The sequence below is a fragment of the Echeneis naucrates genome, chromosome 6 (genome assembly GCF_900963305.1).
Source record: "Echeneis naucrates chromosome 6, fEcheNa1.1, whole genome shotgun sequence".
Taxonomy (NCBI): Eukaryota; Metazoa; Chordata; class Actinopteri; order Carangiformes; family Echeneidae; genus Echeneis; species Echeneis naucrates.
Window position 1 is genome coordinate 202,056 of NC_042516.1, and position 21,584 is coordinate 223,639.

Here is a 21,584-nt window from a genome sequence, read left to right on the forward strand (position 1 = left end):
CCTCCCCCCCCCAAAAAAAAAAAAAAAAAAAAAAAACTTTTAGCAATTGATATATAGCACTGAAATGATTAATGAATTTTTTTTAATCGGTATATATATATATATATATATATATTAGAATAGGAGAATGAAACGTTAGTTGAGTGAAACAAGCTGTCAAACTTGATAATGTTTCACATTTGGCCAGTTTACAACATAAAACTCAATGTGAGAATAAGTTTCCTTCGCAATGGGGATAGTTTGTGAATTTCCTCTTTCCGTCTGGATCATGGTCTGAGTTTCCTATCAGCTGGAGAAGCCCCGTATATCAGGAGGAGGACTCTTCTCCTGTTTCACTGCACGCAGGCTTCGTCCCTCCTTAAAACAGCCCAGACGCTCGTTTGGAGCAGCTTGTTCCCCCGGGAAGGAGAAGGGGGAGGGGGATGAGGGAGGTGAGGTGAGAGGGGTGAGGCGGCGGCAGTACAAGTACACAACCGCCTGCCCAAATTTCAAGTTTGGAGCGAACAACGTGGACGTGTCACCAGGACTGTTCAGGTAACTGTTCAGGAGAGAAAAAACTCAGTGAAATCGAGAAAGGATTTTCAAAGGAAAGGTGCAAACCTCCTGCTTCAGGAACCGGCGACTGGTCTGCAGCCTGGGGACAGGAGGACGGGATGAGCGGTCGGTCCATCAGCTGAGCAGTCTACAGAGGCTGGAGAAGAGAGCACACAGGCAACCATGGTAAGTCTGTGCTGCGGCGCTTCACAGTACCAGAACCCCACACATCCAGACCGGACTGGGCACTGCTGCTGCTAGTAATGTGTTTGTCAGGCGCAGGGTGACGGTGGTGGTGTCACATCTAAAGCTCTTTAATAAAAGAACCAGGTGGAATTTGAAGCCCCTGCATTCAAAGCCAAAGTGAAGAGGAGAGCACATCCTCTTCTGCTGTGTCTGTGTAGATGTGTGTAATCCAGTGGTTGGGCCCCAAAGTGCCAAGAGATTATTCCTTTGATAGGTAAAAAGAGAACTAATGTCCAGCTGCACACATGTGAATCCTTTTTGTAGGGATTTGCTCTATGTTAGTGTCATGGCTTTGAAACAGCTCTGTCCCTGATCTAGTTGGAGGCCTCTTTGCACCATCTTAGAGATCAAATGCACACCAAAAGCTGATGTGCACCGTGACTGTTAACAGCACTACCCTGGCTGCTGACTGAAACTGGACTGGATGTAGATGTTTGTCAGATGTGGATATTTGCTGCTGTGAAGTGAGGATTTAGGTCTGGAACGCTGCCGTCTGAAGGAGTCACCTTGGGCTCTGGGAGGAAGTTAATCAACAATGAAAATAAGATTGTGTTGTTTTGTCTGTCAGGTACATGACCGAGTGACACATTCAACCTGTATGAAAATTGTTAATTTTATATATAAGTTTGTGTCTGGTTGTTTTTGAAGCTTTGAAAATAGTGCAGTTGGTTTTTTTGTGTCCTCTGAAGGGTGATCATCTGTCTCTCACTCAGTCCCCATAGTCTCACATTTCAAATTGGTTCCATATGAGTCTTGGTTTGAGCTGCCACATGGAAACCTAGAAGGAAATTCTGCCCTATTCTTCTCTTCTTACCCTGTGCTCCGTCTCCTCAGATCTAACTGCTGCTGCTGCTCATTTACGGGGCCCACATTGGAATTCAGTCCTGGGCACACAAACTCTCCACAGCCACAACATAGTGAGTCTTTGTGTGTTAACATCAGGAACTGCTGCCCTGCTGCAGTTCCACTGTGTTCTCAGCTGTGCTTTCTGCTCCCTTTGTTCCACGTCTACAGCTGTGTGTGAGCGAGAGAGTAAAAGAAAAATAAAGGGGAGACATACTGTCACTGATTGGACTGATTGAGTCTCTATCAATTCACATCCATTATGAAAATGAGAGTAGTGAGGTGACGATCCCAAAAGTATGTAAAATATGTAAACCAAGCTTACTGTTTTCTCTCTCACACACATAGACTCAGACACCACAAGTATGTTGATCAGACAACACCAAGATGAGATTCACAGTTGCTCTGAAACTAGTGTTTAACTTTCATTATTTATTTCATCAGTTGGCCAAGTGGCCTTGGTGTGCCCAGTAATATATTACAATAATACATTACACAACAATAATATATTACAACATTGTGTATTGCACACTTTTTTTTTACTTTTTTCTTTTGTAAAAATGCATTCTTCCAAAATATGCTTCACATATTTGCCAAAATAATCCTGATGAAATTTTTGATGCTCACCCAGCCTCACCCTAGATCATTATTATGACATTGTCATTATAAAACATATTTGAATTAATGAATGAAATCATTAGCTGTGTTTTCATTAACCTGGTTAATGAGCAATTTGAAATTACATCGAGTAATGGAAAAATATCAAGTCATGGCCCTGATGTATCAGGCCCCAGGAAGCCAGGTTCATCTTAGGGGCCGAGGTGGGAATTCTGGAGTTTAATGTAACATTGTGAGACAAGAAAATACAGACACAGAACATTCACAGTTGTGTTTTATCAACTGGTTGCTTACATTTTATGTCTGTTTGAATGTGGAAGGGAGAAATGCTGCAGCTTTTTTATTTAATTGTATTTCATTGAAGATAAGTCTGAGTCTATGACTTCATGGCTCAAATGGTCAATCCAAAAGCTTCATATTCCTATGTTGAAATGAAATGGGGAAAGCTGATACAGCAGTGTTTTTCTTTGGAGACTTCAGAGTGAAGGACAACAGTCAGTTTACTTACTGCTAGCTGGACCGGACCTCCCCAAGGACAGCCCTCCCTGGAAGCAACTTTGTGGGTCTTTATTGAATTAAATTACCTTTATGTGACAGGGAGGGCAATTCGAGGGGGGGTTAAAGGACAGACAGGATGCAGAAGGATGGACAGGGGAAGGGAAGCAGGTGGATAAGTGGATACAGGCCCAGAGGAAGCCAGATGCTGAAGGTTTATATGGCATATTTACAATAAATGGAAACAAATAAAGTTACAGCTTTTAAAACGCACTGAGAGAAGCAGCAGCCAATGAATGAGCTGCTACTGCCTGAAGCTTTGTGGGATCAACCTCAGAAGGACTTTACCTGTCCAAGACTGTCCAGACGTCTGCTGATACTCCCTGTAGACAGAGCCCTTGTGGACCTGGTCTGCGAGGACAGCATCTGAGTTTGACACGGTCTGTGTGGACACGGCCTGCGTGTCATGAAATGTCATGACATGCAGTGGAACGTACAGATGACCTGATACCAGGTATAATTTTCCTGATATGATTCAGATCCCTGAACTTGTCAATCAGTCAGTATTGAGTACTGATCTCATGCCATTCCATTAAAAATAAATAAATTAAGGTGTACCCTGACTTTGCCCAATGTGAGCTGGGATTGGCTGCAGCAAAACCCGTGATCAGGTAATGAATAACTGGTAGAAGATGAATGAATGAATGAATGTACTTCTGAGCTTGTTTGTATTTGAGAACAACTGTAGTGTAAGTTGTCGGGTGGTGAGAGCGACAGGGTGAGGTCATCAGGGTACTGACACTTGGAGACTGAATAACTGAGGAACAGGAGTGTCAGTAGCCAGTGTTGATCATTATAGAGGTAGCGCTTTAACAGCACCAGCCTAATGGCATTGTCATTTAATGATGCCTGATGGGTTTATACTGGCTGTGGTCCAGTTATCTTGGATTTAACAGAGTGAGAGAGAGAAGAGTCTTTTCCTCTTGATGTGTGTGTGTTCAGAGCACTGTATCTGCATGTGGTTTTCTGACCATGAAATAACATCATGGAAGGACAGAGCAGAGTAACAGGAAGCAGAGTGATGGATGGCAGAAGGGGAAGATTAGAAAAGAGAAAAGAGGGAGGACAGATCAGTGGTTTCTGGACATTCAAAATGAATATAGATTCAAATGATAAAATAATCACTGAACACACTGTGAAAACAGTGATGGCAAGTTATGCCCATCTGTCTGCCTGTCTCATCCTGTCTCCATTTGCCTCACTGTATTTCTGATTGTTAGTCTGTTTGTCTCTTTCTCTTTCTCTGTCTGTCTTTCTCTCTAGCTGTTGCTGCCTGACTGTCAATTAACCTAAGCATGCATGTTTGAGTTAACTGGTGACTCTAAATTGTCCGTAGGTCTGAATGTGAGTGGTTGTTGGTCTCTGTCTGTCTCTGTGTGTTGGCCCTGTGATGGACAGGTGACCTCTCCGGGCTGTACACCGCCTTCACCCAGTGTGAGCTTGGATTGGCTCCAGTACCTCCTGTGACCCGGAAACGGATAAGTGGTAGAAGAAGAATGGATGAATGAATGTTTTTGTTTTGGCTACCGCTTGCTGTATCAGAAGAGTTAGCATAGTCAGCATTGTTTATTTGTTTATATTAGTTGTTAGTACCAGGGTTCAGGTTGTTGTATTTGGCAGTAGCTGACAGAGTCAGTGACTGTCCTGGTGGTAACTCTGGTTCTCTGTACTGACAGTTAAAATCAAAATCAAATCAAATCAGATTTATTTGTATAACGCCAATCATAACAAAGTTACATCAAGGCACTTTACAGGTTACAGGTTTATTTAGCCCCCCACCGCCCTCCCCATGATTAATAAGGTTAAACAGATTATTTTCATCATCGGCGGTCTCAAATGAATTGTTGTGAATAAAATTAAAAAAGGGTAATCTGTTGGAAAGACATATGAACATATGACATGTCATACCAACATACAGGCATGTATCAGATGATGATAGAATTAAAGCCAAGGAGAAACATACACTTTAAATTCTCATCAAGGGTGCTGTCAGTGCAGTGGCAGGCAGGCACAAAGCCGCTGGCATTCTTTGGTTTTCTTTGTTATTCTTTATATTTTTATTTTGGTAAAAGTCGTGCGTGCTGACTTTTTATTTTTTTTATTTGTAATTTTCTTTTTTTGGGGGGAGGGCACACATCAGCAAACAAGAACACTTTCCCTGGCTGGTGGGTTGGCTGAATAGCTGTGATTGACTGGATGGGCATTCAATCAATCTAAATTGGCCATTGAGTTTCGTTTGATGCAGAACTGAATTAAAGTGACTAGCCCAGTGCAAAGTGAAGGTGGGGATGTCATGTACCCCCCACCCTCCATGGGTATGACGCACCTGCAAGTACCTGTTATCAGTTATTGTCTGATAATGTAAGAATTTTACTGTGACATTGAAGAAAATGGAAAAAACTGGTGATTCTCAGGCAAATTGCCCTGATTTCTATTATTTTTGACTGATAACTATCAAAAGCAATGATGAGGAAGTGCAATACACTTTGAATACTGTTGATATGTCTTAAAGGTCTTTTTTGTTGAAATCACACTTCACAGAAATCTCCCTTCACACTTGGCATCGTCCTGCTGAACATCAATGTTTGTAATAGATGACCCAGAGTGAGGAGTTAAAACACACAGCAGAGCCCATTTAGACAGAGCACATTCTGTCTAAGCAGGTGTCAGTCTTGTTATTCAGCCCAGTGTTTGTGCTCTGAGCAGCTGTATGAGCAGATAAAGACTGCTGTATTTTTCTTCAGTGAAATTGTTTATGTCTCTTTTTTGTCATATAAGTTTTATTGAACAAGCCTCACGTGATATAGGACACAGTCTGTATTTTCTTTGGGGAAACCAAAAATAATAATGCTTCTCTCCATTTGTTCCCTCTGCTCAAAACATGCTGTATAAATGCTTTGACTGCAATGGGAAGTAAATAAATGGGAAATGTAATATTGTCGTAATTGAAAGTCACTTACACAAGGAAAGCTGTTTAAATTATGTTGTTGTCACTGTGACTCTACCTCATAGAGCGAATCTTATTTTTATATATACGTGGCTGTCTGTCATGTCATGTCAAGTGCAAGTCCCTGTCTTCTTCCAGAATGCCAGATTAAATTTTCCCTCTGTCTTCAAACCAAAGGGAAGATGCTGCCTTTTGTGCTCCTTTCTAATTGTGATATTGAATCTGAATCTCTCCGTATGTTTAAGACAGGATCAGGGTCATTAAGGTTCGCAAAAACATCACAGATTGTGTTCTTTGTCCAGAATCTCCTTGGAAAGACATTGAAGATGTAGGTTGAGTTGTGCTTTGTCATTTTGCTGTCATACTTTGAGGGGACGTCTGGAAACATCTTGTGGAGATATGAATAGTGAAGTCAATGGAAAACGAAACAGACAAGGTTTAAAGAACCAGCATCAACCTCTATCAGGGTTTCCTCACAGTCCTCTGGGCTCTATGCCCAGTTCATTTTTGCCTTATTTTTCTGATTGCTATCATACTAGGGTGACAGGTTGAAAGATTGTAGTGGGCCAAGTTTCTGTTGTGCAGAAGCCCAAGAAAAGACTTATTGATAGTATAGATTAGGGTTTCTCAACGGGGGCGTTCTGAACCCTTGGGGGGTGTCAGGGCTGAGAGGGGGGCGCTCAGGCTCAAATGGGGATCGCCACAACTTGGCGTTTACAAAGTTAATTTGAACTCTACATTTTAAACTTCCATGGTTTCCCAAGGTTTTTTTTAGTGCGAATCGTTTTTATGTGTGTTTCAATAAATTTTACTGACATATCAGACATGTTAGTAGGAAAGCTGCTCTCTGAGACCAAAAACCCATGTCTGCTGCTTCCATGACCAGGTAAAATCTCCTCTTCTCTCTGCACCTGTCACAATCGGACAAGCTGAGCAGGAGCGGCCACCATAGTAACGCCTGTAAACAAACCACAGCAGCAGAGAAACCCCTTGAAAACCCCTTTGTAAACCCCTTTCCAACACCTTTTGCGGGCTAATTCTATAACCATTAAAAACTTAAACAATACACAATACTACGTGATCATGTTTAATCACAAACATTTACAATACGATCAAAAATGGCGTAAAATAAGAAAAAATGCAGTACAATGATAATTACATAAATTATGGATTTATTCCATCACAGAGCAATATACATCTGCCAATGTGCCTGCTATGTGTGATGATTCAGCCAAGCTGTCCACATGCAGACAAAATATCGGAATCGTCTGAACCTGGTGAGCTCTGGCGGGCTCAGGCTACAACTCACATCAAAGTGTCTGGACGTGAAGAAGCTGGCAGCGGCTCGCTTCCTCGCGTATTTGGTGTCTACAAATACCTATGAAACAAATTTTCAACTAATTCTGCTGTTGTGGTGTTTTTCTTACTTTTCTTAAGTTCCACGTTGCTTAATACCTACACCTGGAGTTATTTTCAAATGGTGTGATATTGTGAAGTGATATAAACGTTAAATTCAAAAATCCTCAAAGGCTGTGTGGCCTTTCTCTCAGTAGAAACACCAATTTGACTTAAATTCCATCTCACAGTTCTTTCCAGAAAATCAATTGAAGAGCTCAGGGTCCCATTACAACTAAAGTAACCTTTCCATGTTGTTTACTATTATACTCTGTGTCAAAAACATGTTTTGGAGGTGATGTTCAAATCAAGGTCCATGCTCACACACACACACATTTTTTTTTTTTTTTGGGGGGGGGGGTCATTAAGAGCACCATGGTAGCTCAGGGGGGCGTTTGTTAAAAAAAGGTTGAGAACCCAAGGTATAGATGTTGCAACTGAGCAAAAGCGGCAAAAGTTCAATTCAAGTAAAATTCACTCATGTGTAGGCCCAACCTTTTTTTTTTCGTCCTCATAGTTTAAGTGGAGTGAAGGATGCTGCTTTTCCCGTTACCTCACTCAGGATTACGAGAGTCCAGAGGGTTTCTGTGAAGATCTCTGGAGAGAAGGGAGTCCTGATAGGTGAAGGTGTCCCAACAGAGGAGCCCAGTCAAAGATAGGATACGTAGTAATGGAATGAGAGAACCCTAAATATGAGTGAGACCATCACTAGGGCAGAGTCGGGTTAGTGGCCCAGGCTCCCCAGCACCACCACCCTGTGGGAGCGAATGAGGTACCAAGCCCAGTGAGTCACTACAGCCACATGGCGCACCACAGCCTCGAGTGTTCCAGTCGGGTAATGGTGAGCACCACTGAACTGCCCAAGCAAGTGTACATCGGTGCAGGACAGGAAGGCACCACGGCCCCAAACACACCCCACCCAACAACCACACCTGCCCCTGACATTTCACACCCTGAACCCTACCCCCGCCCCTTAAGACAAGCTGGAGGTATCCCACCAACCGAAGAGACCCACCTGGGAGACCGGTAGTTCCCCTGCAGGAGGCGGAACTTTTTCAAGTTGTGAATCAAATCAAATCAAAATCAAATCAGATTTATTTGTATAGCACCAAATCATAACAAAGTTACATCAAGGCACTTTACATATAGAGCAGGTCTAGACCAAACTCTTTATAAATTTATTTAAAGAGACCCAACAGATCCCCCGATGAGCAAGCACTTGGCAACAGTGGCAAGGAAACACTTCCTTTAAGAGGCAATTGTGGGTAATTTTAGCAACAGTTTTCACAAATGGATCTTACTGGGGATCAAAGAAAATGACTTTATGAATTTCCCAGAAGAAGAATAATAGGCCTGAAAGAACAGTGACTACTTCAGAAATGCATTAGCACCACATTTTGCTGTATTTAATAACTTCATTAGTTCTGGGCAGCGTCACAGGTGTCTGTTTTTGGAAAGCATTGTGTCTTGTATGAACCAGCACATGGTGAAAAAGATATATACAGTCCCCTCCAGAAGTATTTGTTTTTGTTGTTCACTGAGGGCATTTGGGTTTAAGATCAAAAGATGAATAGGAAACAAGAGCTCAGAATTTCAGCTTTTATTTCCTGGTATTTACATGTAGATGTAAATGCACTGGCTGCAGTGGGAAATATGTATGGGATGTATGGGAAGTATGTCCTGATTCCTAAATTGTTTAACACATCTACAACTACAACTCTTGTCATAGCTCTAAACCCAGAAGTCTATGGTCAACAACAAAAAAAAAAAAAAAAAAAGAATTGGCCTTGCCGTTCCAATAATTTTGGAGGGGCCTGTAGTTTGCCTCGATTATGAAATATTTTAGCTCTGCTTTAGACAATCTGCTAATTATTTTTAAATTATTATTTTTCTATTTTTCTTACGTAAAACAAACAATGTTGTGGTTGACTTCCATGATGTATGCAGTGTCAGGAAGCAGAAAGATGCTAGTGGCTAGGCATCAAATTTAGGGCAGGATGAACATTCAATCCTGAAGTTGATGTTGAAACAGGAAAAATGTGAAAGACATTGACAACAACCAAACTGTGATGTGTAGACCACTGAGTAAGATCTCCAACACTGCAGCTCTGTGGGATGGTCCATGTCTACAGTGGTCAGGACCTACCAGAAGTGGTCCAAGGAAGGAAAACCACTGAACCAACATAGTCATGGGCTCTTGATGGTTGTGGCAAGTGAAGGACTGAACTGTGTGGTCTGATCCAACAGAAGAGTTACTGTATCTCAGACTGCTGAGAAAGTTAATGCTGGTTCTGACTGAAAAGTGTCACAACACGCACAGAGTATCGCAGTTTGTGTATGGGGCTTTAACCTGGTTCAGACCAAGTCCAGCCCTTCGCGGAAACACTAATCTCTGATGCCAGAAGTCCCTTACAACAGGATAGCGGTTCTTGTGTAACTGCAACAATGTTCGGGAATGGTTTGAGGAAAAACAACCAGTTCAAGGTGTTGACCTGGTCTTAAACTCTCCAGATTTCAAGCCAGTCCAGCATTAGTTGGGTAAACAGGACAAAAAAGTCTGATCCATGGAGGCTCCATCTCACAACCTGCTGACCATTAGGGGTTGAGTGGATTCTAGGCGTTGAAGGCTCAAGGCTGTTTTAGAGGCAAAAAGAGCCCTTACATAGTATTAGGAAAGTGTGGTTTTGTGCAGTTAACACAGCAGAACAGTCCAACAAAGGCAGCAATCGAATTAAGCAGCAGTGGTGACCACTGGCCGTCTGAATGTAATACTTGTTGAATCCCAGTCAGTGGAGTGAAGGCGAGGGGGTTCTGGCAGCTGTGGAAATAGAAAATATGTATTAATGATAACAGTGCAATGTTCACCCATTACACTATTATTATTATTATTATTTTTGTATGAGTGCGGAACCCCTCCGTTATCTCTTGTTTGCAATCCCATACCACATGTTCCCCTTCATGCAGCACCTTCCACCTAGAAGAGAGGAATGTCCATCAGGGAACTGTTTGCTCTCAGTGCAGCCGTATGGAGCAGTGATTCTTATGGCACGGAGTGCAGAGGTCAGATCCCCACTATAGTGCACACAGGGATGAGAAACATAAAGCAAAGCATACGCTATTCCTTGGTAAATGGAAACATTGAATCTGTTCAATCACAACAAAACTTAACAAAGCCTTCTCATGTCAAGGTGATATTGCTTCGGCACAGAGCAGAAGGAAATGTTTTGTGGCTGCCTGCAGTACACATTTTATTATGAGGTAGCTTTTGGAAAATGGGAAACGGTTTTTTTTTACAGAAGTTTCAGAAGAACCTCAGAAAATAACAAATCGCTTTGTAAAGACTTCTAATAAATGTTTAAAGAAATATTTACCAGTTTTCTTTAAAACAGCTCTGCAAACCAGAACCAGCAGTCTATGATTCAGACTCGTGACTCTAAACGTTACCAGTAAAGCTGCAAATGACAGTCCATCGACAAAAAGACATGAGACTGTCCAACTCATTCAGAAGCGGCCAACATAGTCCAAGGAGGTGTCAGTTTTCTGTCTGTCCAACATTGGTAGTATAAAGTACACTACTAGTCATATTCAAATTGAGTAAGCCCTTAAAGGAGCTATATGTCATTTTTTACTATAGTTACATTTAGGGCTGAACGATTAATTGCATTTGTGATAATATCGCAATATGATAAAACATGATTTTCCAATCGTAACATGTGCAATTACAATGTGGCCACGTAAAAAAAAAAAAAAAAAAAAGTGTGCTCGCAAGAGAGAGAGGACCAGTTGACTGCATCAACTTTTTGTGCTGCACCTTAGCCTGTTGCACAATGGCCTCTGGTTAAATGGAACCGTCAGAAGCTGTGCTGTTCCTCATGATGAGGAAACATTAGTCTCGATGAGGAACAGCACATCAGCGGTGTGGAATTATTTCAGCTTTAAAAAGGAAGACGCTGTGCAGCGTCAGGTGTTGCACAGAACATGCTGTGCTAATGTTGCTATTTCACAGGCAACACAACAAACCTCTTCCAGCACTTACAAAAGCACCACAAAGCCATTTATGACAGCCGAGCACCAGTGCGCCACACAAGCTAAACCCAAAACGGCATCATTGCCGAACATGTTTGAAATGAGCGTAGTTCTCAATGGCACAGGGATGTCACTGGCCAGCTGTTCATGAGGGTGATGACTTGAGAGAAAAAATGCTCCGCTGTGTCCAGGGTGAGGAGGAGAAACTCCTGTTAATAAGCAGACTCATCGCAATGTTGAATACACTTTCATGTATGACTAATAGTGGTCTGAAGTTCGATGAGGGCTTGCAGCACAATAAGAATCTGGCAATTTCTTTTTTTTTTTTAAAGGAAATTCATTGCGTTGAAAGATTGTTAAGATTTTCAACAAAGAGTAAATGTTGTGGTGAGTAGTAAAACATTTAAAAACTTAGAATTCACACCTTCTCTGGTCATTGAAAACAATGGCAAAGCACTTCCACAACTGATTTATTTTGTCTCAAATGTCTTTGTTGTAATTTGATCCAGTGGTTCATCGGTGGAAAAGGTCCCTGTGAGGAGAGCAGGAAAGAGGGCCACTCTTGTTTCACTCAGAGGAACAGCAGCTTTCCTCCTGAGAAAGGACCATGGAGCCTCCTGTTTATCGGCATCTTGTGCGTGCTTTAACTACTTTCACCAATCTAGCAGTACTTACTTTAAATCAAAATCTTTTCCTGACCATAGCCAAGCCAATATTCTTATCACAATAACCGTGGCAACAAAGGCAGAAGGCCACGCTTGGAGCAGTCTGTCTTTTTATTATTGTAACCATGAAATACAAAGTATGGTGTCTGCCATTGTAGGGATGCTATTTGAATAGACATTATTGTGGTTTTTCAGGTTGGAGGACTGGTTTGGATAAACGGACTGGTTTGGGACAGTGAACAGGTTTTGCTAGAGGACTGGTCTTGGTCAAAGAACTAGTTCTTGTAGGATTTGCAATTTTGGCAGGAGGACTTGTTTTTTTGTAGAAGGTGTGGTTTTGATAGGAGAAGTGGTTTTATGTTCAGATATGCTGCTCGCCTCTCTGCTTGATGAGTCCATATTATTGATGTATCTGAAGCTGAAAAGCTGAAATTCTGAACGCTTGTCCTATATTCATCTTTTGATCTTAAACCCAAAAGTCTTCAGTCATCAACAAAAACAAAGGAATTGGCCTTGTTGTTCCAATCATTATGGAGGGCTCTGATACAGATATATAAAACTATATAGTTATATAGATGTAGTTATATATATACAATACCAAAAGCAACCCTCCTTCTCACAAAAAAAATCTATCATTAAAAGCTGCACACACCAGGATGTTCAACCAGGTTCCACAGAATGCATCATCAGCATTTTTGTCAAAACACATATGGTGTGTTATTTTAAACTGATGCGCCTTTGCAAACCCTATGACCCATATATGTAAATTAGGGTGGGTTTCAAAAGTGACTTTTTTTGACCAAATGCAGTCGTCACTGTTCTATGTTTGCATTGGCCATTCCACCATTCCACCATTCCAGACCATTCCACCAAAACAGCCACTACAAAAGTGGTAATTTTTTTGCTAGTTTCATTGGACTCAGACCCACCCTCTATTTTATTACTGCTAGATTTGAGCTCTGCTTTCAATACCCTGGATCATCAGATATTGTTGGACAGGCTTGAGAACTTTTTTGGCATCTCAGGTCAAGTCCTCCTGTGGTTGAAGTCATACCTGCTGGAGAGATCACAAAGTGTTGTGTTCAACAACACTCGCTCTGAGTCCTGTACAGTAAGGTATGGAGTTCCACAGGGTTCCGTTCTGGGCCCTCTGTTTTTTTCCTTTTATCTGGCACCACTGGGTCAGCTTCTTCGTTCTTTTAATATCGATTTTCATTGTTATGCGGATGGTTTGCAGCTATATATTGTATGCCACTGACTATAGGAGATGGGTCTAACAAACAGAAACTTTTGGACTGTCTGGCTGCTGTTAAGAGCTGGTTATCAACAAATCTCCTGCTACTGAACTCAGCCAAGACAGAGATGCTACTTATTAGACCATCAAAGTGGAGCCACCTACACGATATCTTTACTCTGTCTCCAGATGACTGTGTTATTCATTGTGGAGACAGAGTTAGGAATCTTGGTGTGGTCTTTGATAACACACTTTCTTTTAATCTCCATATTAAAGAGATTACAAGAGTTGCTTTCTTCCATTTAAGAAATACTGCTTGGAAGAGACCTGCTTTATCATTTAAGGGCACTAAGGTTCTGATCCATGCATTTGTGACATCACGATTGGACAATTGTAATGCCCTTTGGTCTGGCTTGCCCAATAAAAGTACTCATGGTCTGCAAATGATTCAAAATGCTGCAGCTCATATCCTGACTGGAGTCGGTAGATTTGATCACATTACCTCAGTGCTGGCCTCCTTACACTAGCTTCCAGTTCAGGTGCGAGCAGACTTCAAGGGTTATTTTATTTTATGATTATAATCGGCTCTCAACTCCTTGTTATTGGCATTGTTTGAATGTGTTTTTATCCTCAAATTCTACTTGCTGTACAGCACTTTGATGGATTATTATTATTATTATTATTATTATTATTATTATTATTATTTCCAAGACATGGTTCCCTGTGGACTTATATGACAGTGGCCATGCATTAACATGAAATTCATGTTGAGGTAAAATATTGTTAGGGTTAGAGTTATGAATGAATGAAATGTGGTTAAATCTGAAACAACTGAGTTATTCAACAACAACAGTGATGGAGGAGAGTTTGCAACACAACTTGGCTGCTAAATGACTGCTCTGTTGGAAATGCTTGAATACAGTTTGCCTAGCCTACCATTCTCACACTAGCAACCTGAGTACGCTTCTCCAAAGCCAACTTCCAACTGAGCAACTGTACAAATCCCTGTGTTAATCTTGCACAAAATAAATATTTAATTAGATTTTTTAGACAGAATGAACACACCTCTGTGATGAAAGTGTTTTTATCTTTGTACAAGAGCTCTACTCTTGTGCTTTTCCTCTTTCACCTGTTTTCATCATTCTTGAACTGCACTGCGTCAAGAGATGAACTGGGCTATGGCTCATCGGGTTCTCCATCTTGATACATCGCTTTGCTTCTGTTGCATCGCTGTTGTTTTTCTTCTATGTGCTCGTCTGTGTGAGAGAGAGAGAGAGAGGATCTGACTGCTCCCAACTCACAAGACTGCTGTTGACATATGAAGGACAATGCACACATGTTATATCTACCCCTCAATGTACTTCAGTATTCAGATGTGGTTTTTCCCTATTTCTCCTTACCCCATCCCCCACCCCCTTTTCTTCAGTCTTTTTCTCTGAAAAAATAAATTCTTGGCTTGTTGATTGGCACAAAAACCTCAAGAACTTTCAATCGTAGCATTCTCTGTTTGAAAGGAAACAACTAAGAGGAATATTTGTTTGTATTTTCTTTGTTGATATATTTGCTGTTTGCATTTTTACAAATCTACAAGGACTATCCAAATAATTTTGGTCATGTCTCCACTTTTTGTTCCAACAGCCATATATTTATGTTGCCCTTTGAATAAACTCTAGCAATCACAAATGTTTCTTTTTTCAGTATTTTGGGTGATAATCAAACATCACATTTTTCCTCAGACTCTGAGATTCTTTGTATTTATTGAGACGTAGCAATTATTAGGTTACTAAAATAAGATGCTGACGATAGTAGCAGTCCAAAGAAATGCATGTCTCTAAATTGCCTGTACATGTGTGACTGTGAGTGGTTGTTGGTCTCTGTCTGTCTCTTTGTGCTGACCCTGTGATGGACTGGTGACCTGTCCAGGGTGTACCCTGCCCCTCACCCAGAGTGAGTTGGGATTGGCTCCAGCACACTGTGAGCCGGAAATGGAAAAGTGGTAGAACATGACTGAATGAATTAAATGAATGTGGATCTCTTCTGCGGCTCTTTTGTGGCTCTTTTGTTAGCCTCTCTTTTGTGGCTAACACATACACTGGATCCTTCATGTTGGAGTGTCTCTAAGTGATTGACTGATACCCATTAACAAATATTTCATGTTTCTGTCTCATCTGAATCTTCTTTCATTGTATAAGTATTCTGTATTGTGTGTGTGTTCCTGACACACACACAATACAGAAAATAGTTCCAGTTTTTGTTTCCTAATGAGTGTATGGTCTCAGTCTCAATTCTTCAATTCAACATGATGCTTATTTTTTAAATGGCAGTCCAATATAGAGGAAGATAGACTATAAAGCATTCGTTTTGCAGAAGGTTGTTGGTGTGAGTTTGCATGCCTTTCTTTTCCTTGTGTGGGATTCCAGTCAAAAGACATGCAGGCTAATTTATGGATCTGAATTGCCCGTGGGTTTTTTGTCTCTGTATGTCTCTGTCAGGCTTCAGAAGTGCACAAGGAGACATCGCTGGTTTTAACTCAAGCACCACCTTCTACTGGTAGTTATGAAGAGACAGCTGTTGTGAAGAGGCAGGAAGCTCTGTATTTATGTCTGGACTATGGTTACCCTCTAAATCTCCATGTGACTAAAAGAAAAGAAACTGAAGAAGAGGTTTACCAGTTTGTGTGCATGTGAAAAGGACACACATCTGGTACTTCAGTCTCAGCAAAAGAAGAGCTGCTAAACAGGTGCTGGCTCTGTCTCAGTGCAACAGTAGTTCAGTAAAGATGACAGACTGACACCAAAAACAGCTGCCCACTAGTAGTAAACCACAAAGCGAAGGAAAGTGATACTGTGACACTAATAATGTTGTCTGAGGTTTTTCATGACAAAGTAAAAGTGTTGACCAGAACCCAACTTGAACAAATTACGAATATTGGCTTGGATGTAATTGGATTGTTAATATGAGACAGATTCAGGCTATAATCACTGACCGAGCTCCTGTTTCGCATTTCACTAATGTATGTGAAGTAAAACAAGTATCAATGAGCTAACCTTTACATCTTTATCAGGAGCTGTTTCCGAATCAAATCAGATTCAAAGAGATTCCCAGACCTTTTTATAGAACATGCATGATGTGGCAGAGTTTAATCCACTGGCAGATGCTGCGTGTGTTCCACATAATTATAGGTTACATCCCTAATCCTGTCCTGGTGTCTTCCTCCTTTACTGCCTAACAGTTCAGGACTGTAGTTTGGAGGGAATTTTCACCATTTTAGCCATTTCAGCCTCTTTAAAAAAATTATTAAAGCCTTTGTAGATGTGATGGTGCGATAAGACAGTTTTATGCCTGCAGTCATCCTCGCCCATCCTCTTTATTATCTCTTCAGGTGGGCTGGCTGGCTCCAGAACATGCTGCATGTCTCGACCTAATACTGCATACTTCTCCTACAGCATTTGGTTGAAGAGTAGAAATATCGAAAGGAAAGGAAGAAAAGTAGTGTAAAAGCCTCAGACAACTGGCCTGTGGGATCAGCTGGTTGTCCTGGAAGTGTCTTCCATTTCTACTCAGGATCTTTGTAGCTCAGCCTTAGTCACCTTCAGGTTCTGGGTTTCCTCATGCACCAACACCCTTCTCCCTGGTGTCTCAGTCAGTCCTGGTCCAGCTCTAGAAGAGTCCTCGTTGTTCCAGACTTTTTCATGTGTGTGATGGAATTTCAGCTATGAGACCTGCTCAGAGGGAAGTATGGTGGATTGATGGATGGACCTGCTCAGAAACCTACCAATACCCTCTAACACTAGGGTTTTTCAGCAGTGTGAAAGGCTACAGCCAGTGACAGCTCACACTTTGGCCACTGTGTACATATGGGTTGTGTCGTAAATCATAATGGACAGGTAATTTCAACTGGCAGTGAAAAAGAGGTCAATTGGCTTTCATTAACAAGTCAACCTACATTTAAATTTGCCCCACAAATTTAGACTATATTAGATAGACTCCAAAACTTCTCTGAGTTCTCCCTCTGTTTGTTTTACTCTTTCACTCTTTCGCTCTCTGTGTTTTCATGTACTAATCCACTCCAATCCAGTGTTTATTCTGCAGGTTAAAGTTCACAACAGAGTAGGCAAGGAACTTATATCACAACCAACATTATCAATTGACTGTGTTTTTAATGTCACCAGCTATTTGCATGTTGTCTGATGCTCTCTTGTGGTCTCCCTTTGTGTGTATTGACCTTTTTCATGGCCATCTTGTGTGTTTGCTGTGAAGAGGTGTTGAAAGCAACAGAGTGTCAAAGACACATAGTCATGTTGACACATTCACACTTAACTACACTAACAAAAAAAAAACAAAAAAAAACCTGGAAGCTAATTAGCGATACTAAAGCAAGTGCTAATACAAAGAATGTAGGAGGTGAGTTCACACTTATGTGGTGTCACTGCTGTTTTTGGTTCTGATGTCAGAACTTGTGATCAATTGATCAGACAAAAGACACATAGTTCATAATTCTTGTAAACTGGATAGTCTACGAATTGTTCTCCTGATTAATGAAATGTGAATAGTTTAAAGAATAAATAAACAAATAAAATGTACAAATCAAATCAAGTCAAATCTGATTTATTTATATAGCGCCAAATCATAACAAATTCTTGTACAATTTTTTATCAAAGTTAAACCCGACAAACATTTGTCATCTTGAAGTCAAAAAAAAATGAAATTATTTATATTAAGTCAGATATATGCAGATGAGTTTTCTGCTGATTGTCGGTTGTACCTCTGATGTTCCGACACTGGACAGATGTGAGTGAGCAGCTTCTTTCTCTGCAGTGAGCCAGAGGCAGGGGCTTACGCGGTTCACTGTGAGATCCAACCCAGTGGTGTGAAATATAAAAAGCCACTTGGAGGTCAGTGCAGGTTACATCTCCTCTCAGATGTAATGCATGCATTTACTGGGACTCACATATGCACAGCTATTCAGTGACATAAAGTTGCACCCTTGGTTGATTGTGTAAATGCGCAGTAAATCATTTCTGCACTGATTAAATATCTATTTGAGCCTGAATAATTCAGGCAGGAAAGAAGTCTCAGACCTGTGGAGCCAAACTGTATAAATATGAATAATAACGTCTCAGGACCTTAGCTGCCAGCACAGAGAGCTGGGTTCAGGGCATTCCAGTCAGAATAATGGGATCCTTTCACAGGTGAAGGGGTTTGGGAATGTTGTTAACGGTTCTTAGACAGGGAAGACGTCTCTGGGGTCTGAAACATTCCTTCATTCTACCATCAGCCAAATGAAGGCGGGAAAGAGAGAGCTGTTATCTGGGTTGGCTCACCTCTGACTTCTCTTATAGCTCAGGATGTGGGGCATTCACACAGAGCTTAAACTGTGGTTCAGTCGATCATGTCCACCTGTACCGATTCCTGTTTTTGCGAGTGAAAGGACGCCTCATTTTTGGGATCTGCTTCCTCTGTGAGTGTTTATCTTTCCCCGTCTGCAGAGGATATGTCAGAATTTTACTTACTCCATTTTATTTGTAACTGGAAGGAACTTTGAGTAAAGCCACTGCACCTTCACAGTGAAAGTAGCCAGAGGTGGTTTGAGCATTTGGTTAGGATGTCTCCAGGGCACCTCCATCGGGGGTTTTCTTGGCATGTCCAACTTGTAGGAGGTCTCAGGGTTGCCCCTAAATAAGCAGTAGAGATTAAACATATATCTAATCTGGTCTGGGAAATGGAGAACACTGAACTATGTATCTATTTTGCTTGACCTGCTGGGACCACAACATAAACTCTGACCTTGGATAACCAGAAGATGGATGAACAGACAGACAGATGAATGGCCGACTGGATTGATGTATAGATGGACAGACTGAGGCTGTTTGCACAAATCCCAGAATATTTGACAATAATTCAAAATAAATTCACAATAAATGTTCATAGGCCCAGGGTTTTAAGGGTTTCAAAGGGGAAGAGGGCTGGGTACTGCACAGCCTAAAAGGATTTCTATAATAGGGTTGAGCAGAGTAGAAAAATCCATATGCAGGCAGTGATGGTTGATTGTCTGAATTATGGCCTCTCCTTCCTATGTATGCAGAGGGAAGAGCTGAATTATGTGCTTGCCACAGTCATTTTGGTCTCGGCTGGATAAATCTGATTCTGCTGTAAGCCAGTGGAAACACAGGAACTTTATATTCTGCTGCTCATGTATTCAGATCAGTGTTGCAGAAACAGGACGTTTTAGCTCGGCTCTCTCTTTGTCAAACAAATTCCTGCTTTTCACTCTCATTCCCATGTTGGGTAATAAACACTCAGAGGTCACATATCGCAGTTATGATATTGCAAAGCAGAGTAATGTGCAAAAGCCCCATTTATTTTCTCTCTTCCCCTTTCCCGTTACAGAATGGGACTCACAAACATGTTTGATTCCCACATCACTGGAGTTGAGAGTGTGGCCACTGGTTAGCCCCAGAGGAATCTGAGAAAACGCCATCATTGCACCTCTAACTTTCCTGCCTTTCTTTTTTGCTGCAGGCCTGGCGAGTGTGGTCAAAGCTCTGCTGTGGTCAGAAATGGCTGCTGCTCCTCTTCTCTGTCATCCTCCTCCTCCTCACAATCTCAGTTACGACTATCACTCTACCCTTCCCTACACCACCTGCTGACCTTGACCGGCGGTCATCCTGGGCCCTGAGCTCTGCTGGCAGATTCATAATCAAGCCCACGGTCATGCAGCCCACACCAGTTGCTCACTCTCAGCAGCCATTTCCTCACATCCACAATGCAGCCTGGACAGGTCGACATGGAAAACAGCACGAAGACAAGAACAGCATCAAGAAAAGTCACATAGACTTACCCAGAAACAAAGACGAGAGCAAAGAGATTTCAGGCAACATCCAGCAACCAACCAGTCATCACCATCCTCGTCTCTTGCAGTTTACAGTCAGCAAAGGGCCAAAGCATAGAACTAAGCCGAGCAGCCATGGTGCTCTCATGAGGCATTCAGCTCAGACAGATATTTATCTCAAAAGGAGAAAATCCATGACAGCACACATCCCTGTTGCAGCAGATACACTAATGAAGAACAGGCAGGCAGAAAGCACAAACGACAGACAAACAGACAGGAGTACAGACATGCAAATGCATGGTAGCAATTCAAGTGGAAAGCTAGTTGAATATCACCAGGCCTTGGGTAAACATAGAAAAACAGCAAAGCACTTGAGGAAATCAGATAAGGAGCAACAGGCTGTGAAAAAACCTTCGAGGGATCTTAAAAAACACAATAAACCCTCACAGGGTCCCTCTGAGGTGAATGATGATCCTGTTTTGTTGAACCGTAGAAAAACTTGGTCCAGGCCCGAGGCCTCTGTAACGAAGGATATCAGCAGTTGGTGTGGCAGGTTTACACACCATGACTTCCCAGACGATGACCACAGGAGACTCAGGATAAGTCCAGATCTCTGTTCTCTTCCCTGGTTTAGCAAAGATGATATCAAGAGGATGGAACTTCTCACCAGTGGGGAGGTGGTTAGCAAGGCCAGGGTGCCTGCACACGGACAGGTGCTCCAAGTGTCACTGGAATCTCCGGTACGTGAGCAGGTACAGCTGTACCTGTAATTACATGTCAAGGAGATCAATTGAAACATTCTCAGATTGTAAAAGGCACAGCCAGGTCACCAAAGACTGTATAGTAGTTGTATCTTATAAATGAAAAGTAAACAGAGAGCTTTGCATTCATTTTGTATTTCTCTGCCACAGCAGACATCACAGAGGAGAGTCTCACATCATCACAAACAAGAGCAAACACATCCAGAAAGCCATACTGAGCGCTGCCAGCAGGGGCGCTGCTCCCTGATCAAACGCACTAACGACTGGTTTGAGGTTTTTGCCTTCCATCTGGACAGAGTTCTGGGACTCAACAGAAGTCTTCCTGCGGTGCTGAGGACTTTCCACAGTGATATCCTACCATATCAGTACATTAGTGGCCTCCCCAGGCCCATAGTGTGGTGGGACCCTGACATTCAGCACCTCGCCGATGGAGACAATGATCAGAACTCAGTACCACTCAGTTGGGTTCAATACCAGAAGCTACTGCAGGTCCACTGTGGGAGTAAAGCAGACCTGAGCTCAGCCCCCTGTGTAGGAGTCCACCACTCAGAGTGGGGGAGACTGGCTCTCTTTGATTTCTTATTACAGGTAATAGAAGATCCACCACCCCACACATACAAAAATCTTTTATTTACTGTGTTCTCATGGAGATCATAAACTGTTTACTTTGTGTGGGAGAGGGATGTTGCTGTTCTTTGAGGAAACACTTCTTAGTATGAGGCATCATTCTGACTTTGCTGTGCATGAGACACCTTAAGCGATTCCTAGTTTGTAACTTATTGCTAGAGTTGCAGCCAAGTAATAACATGCCAGTTTTAGTCACAGCAGCTCTTGAAGCCAGCTAAGGAACTAAATGGATCTCGATAAGGTCTGTTAGAGGCTGAGTTTTTGTCTCATTGCTGTTTGATAAACCAAACAGAGTCATGTG

The 21,584-nt window shown here is 41.8% G+C and overlaps 1 protein-coding gene across 2 annotated transcripts in view; it reads left to right on the top strand.

Annotated features, from left to right (window-relative positions):
• The first annotated feature begins 449 nt into the window (after positions 1–449).
• gask1a (golgi associated kinase 1A) overlaps positions 450–21,584 on the top strand; it is a 32,952-nt gene continuing 11,817 nt past the window's right edge. Inside the window, exons 1-3 of one of the 2 annotated variants that reach the window (XM_029504875.1) lie at positions 450–720; positions 19,586–20,635; positions 20,807–21,244. In XM_029504875.1, coding sequence (XP_029360735.1) covers positions 718–720; positions 19,586–20,635; positions 20,807–21,244 — 1,491 coding nt within the window. In that variant the 5' untranslated portion in view covers positions 450–717. The remainder of the gene's footprint in view (positions 721–19,585; positions 20,636–20,806; positions 21,245–21,584) is intronic. The other variant, XM_029504876.1, reaches the window with a different exon arrangement.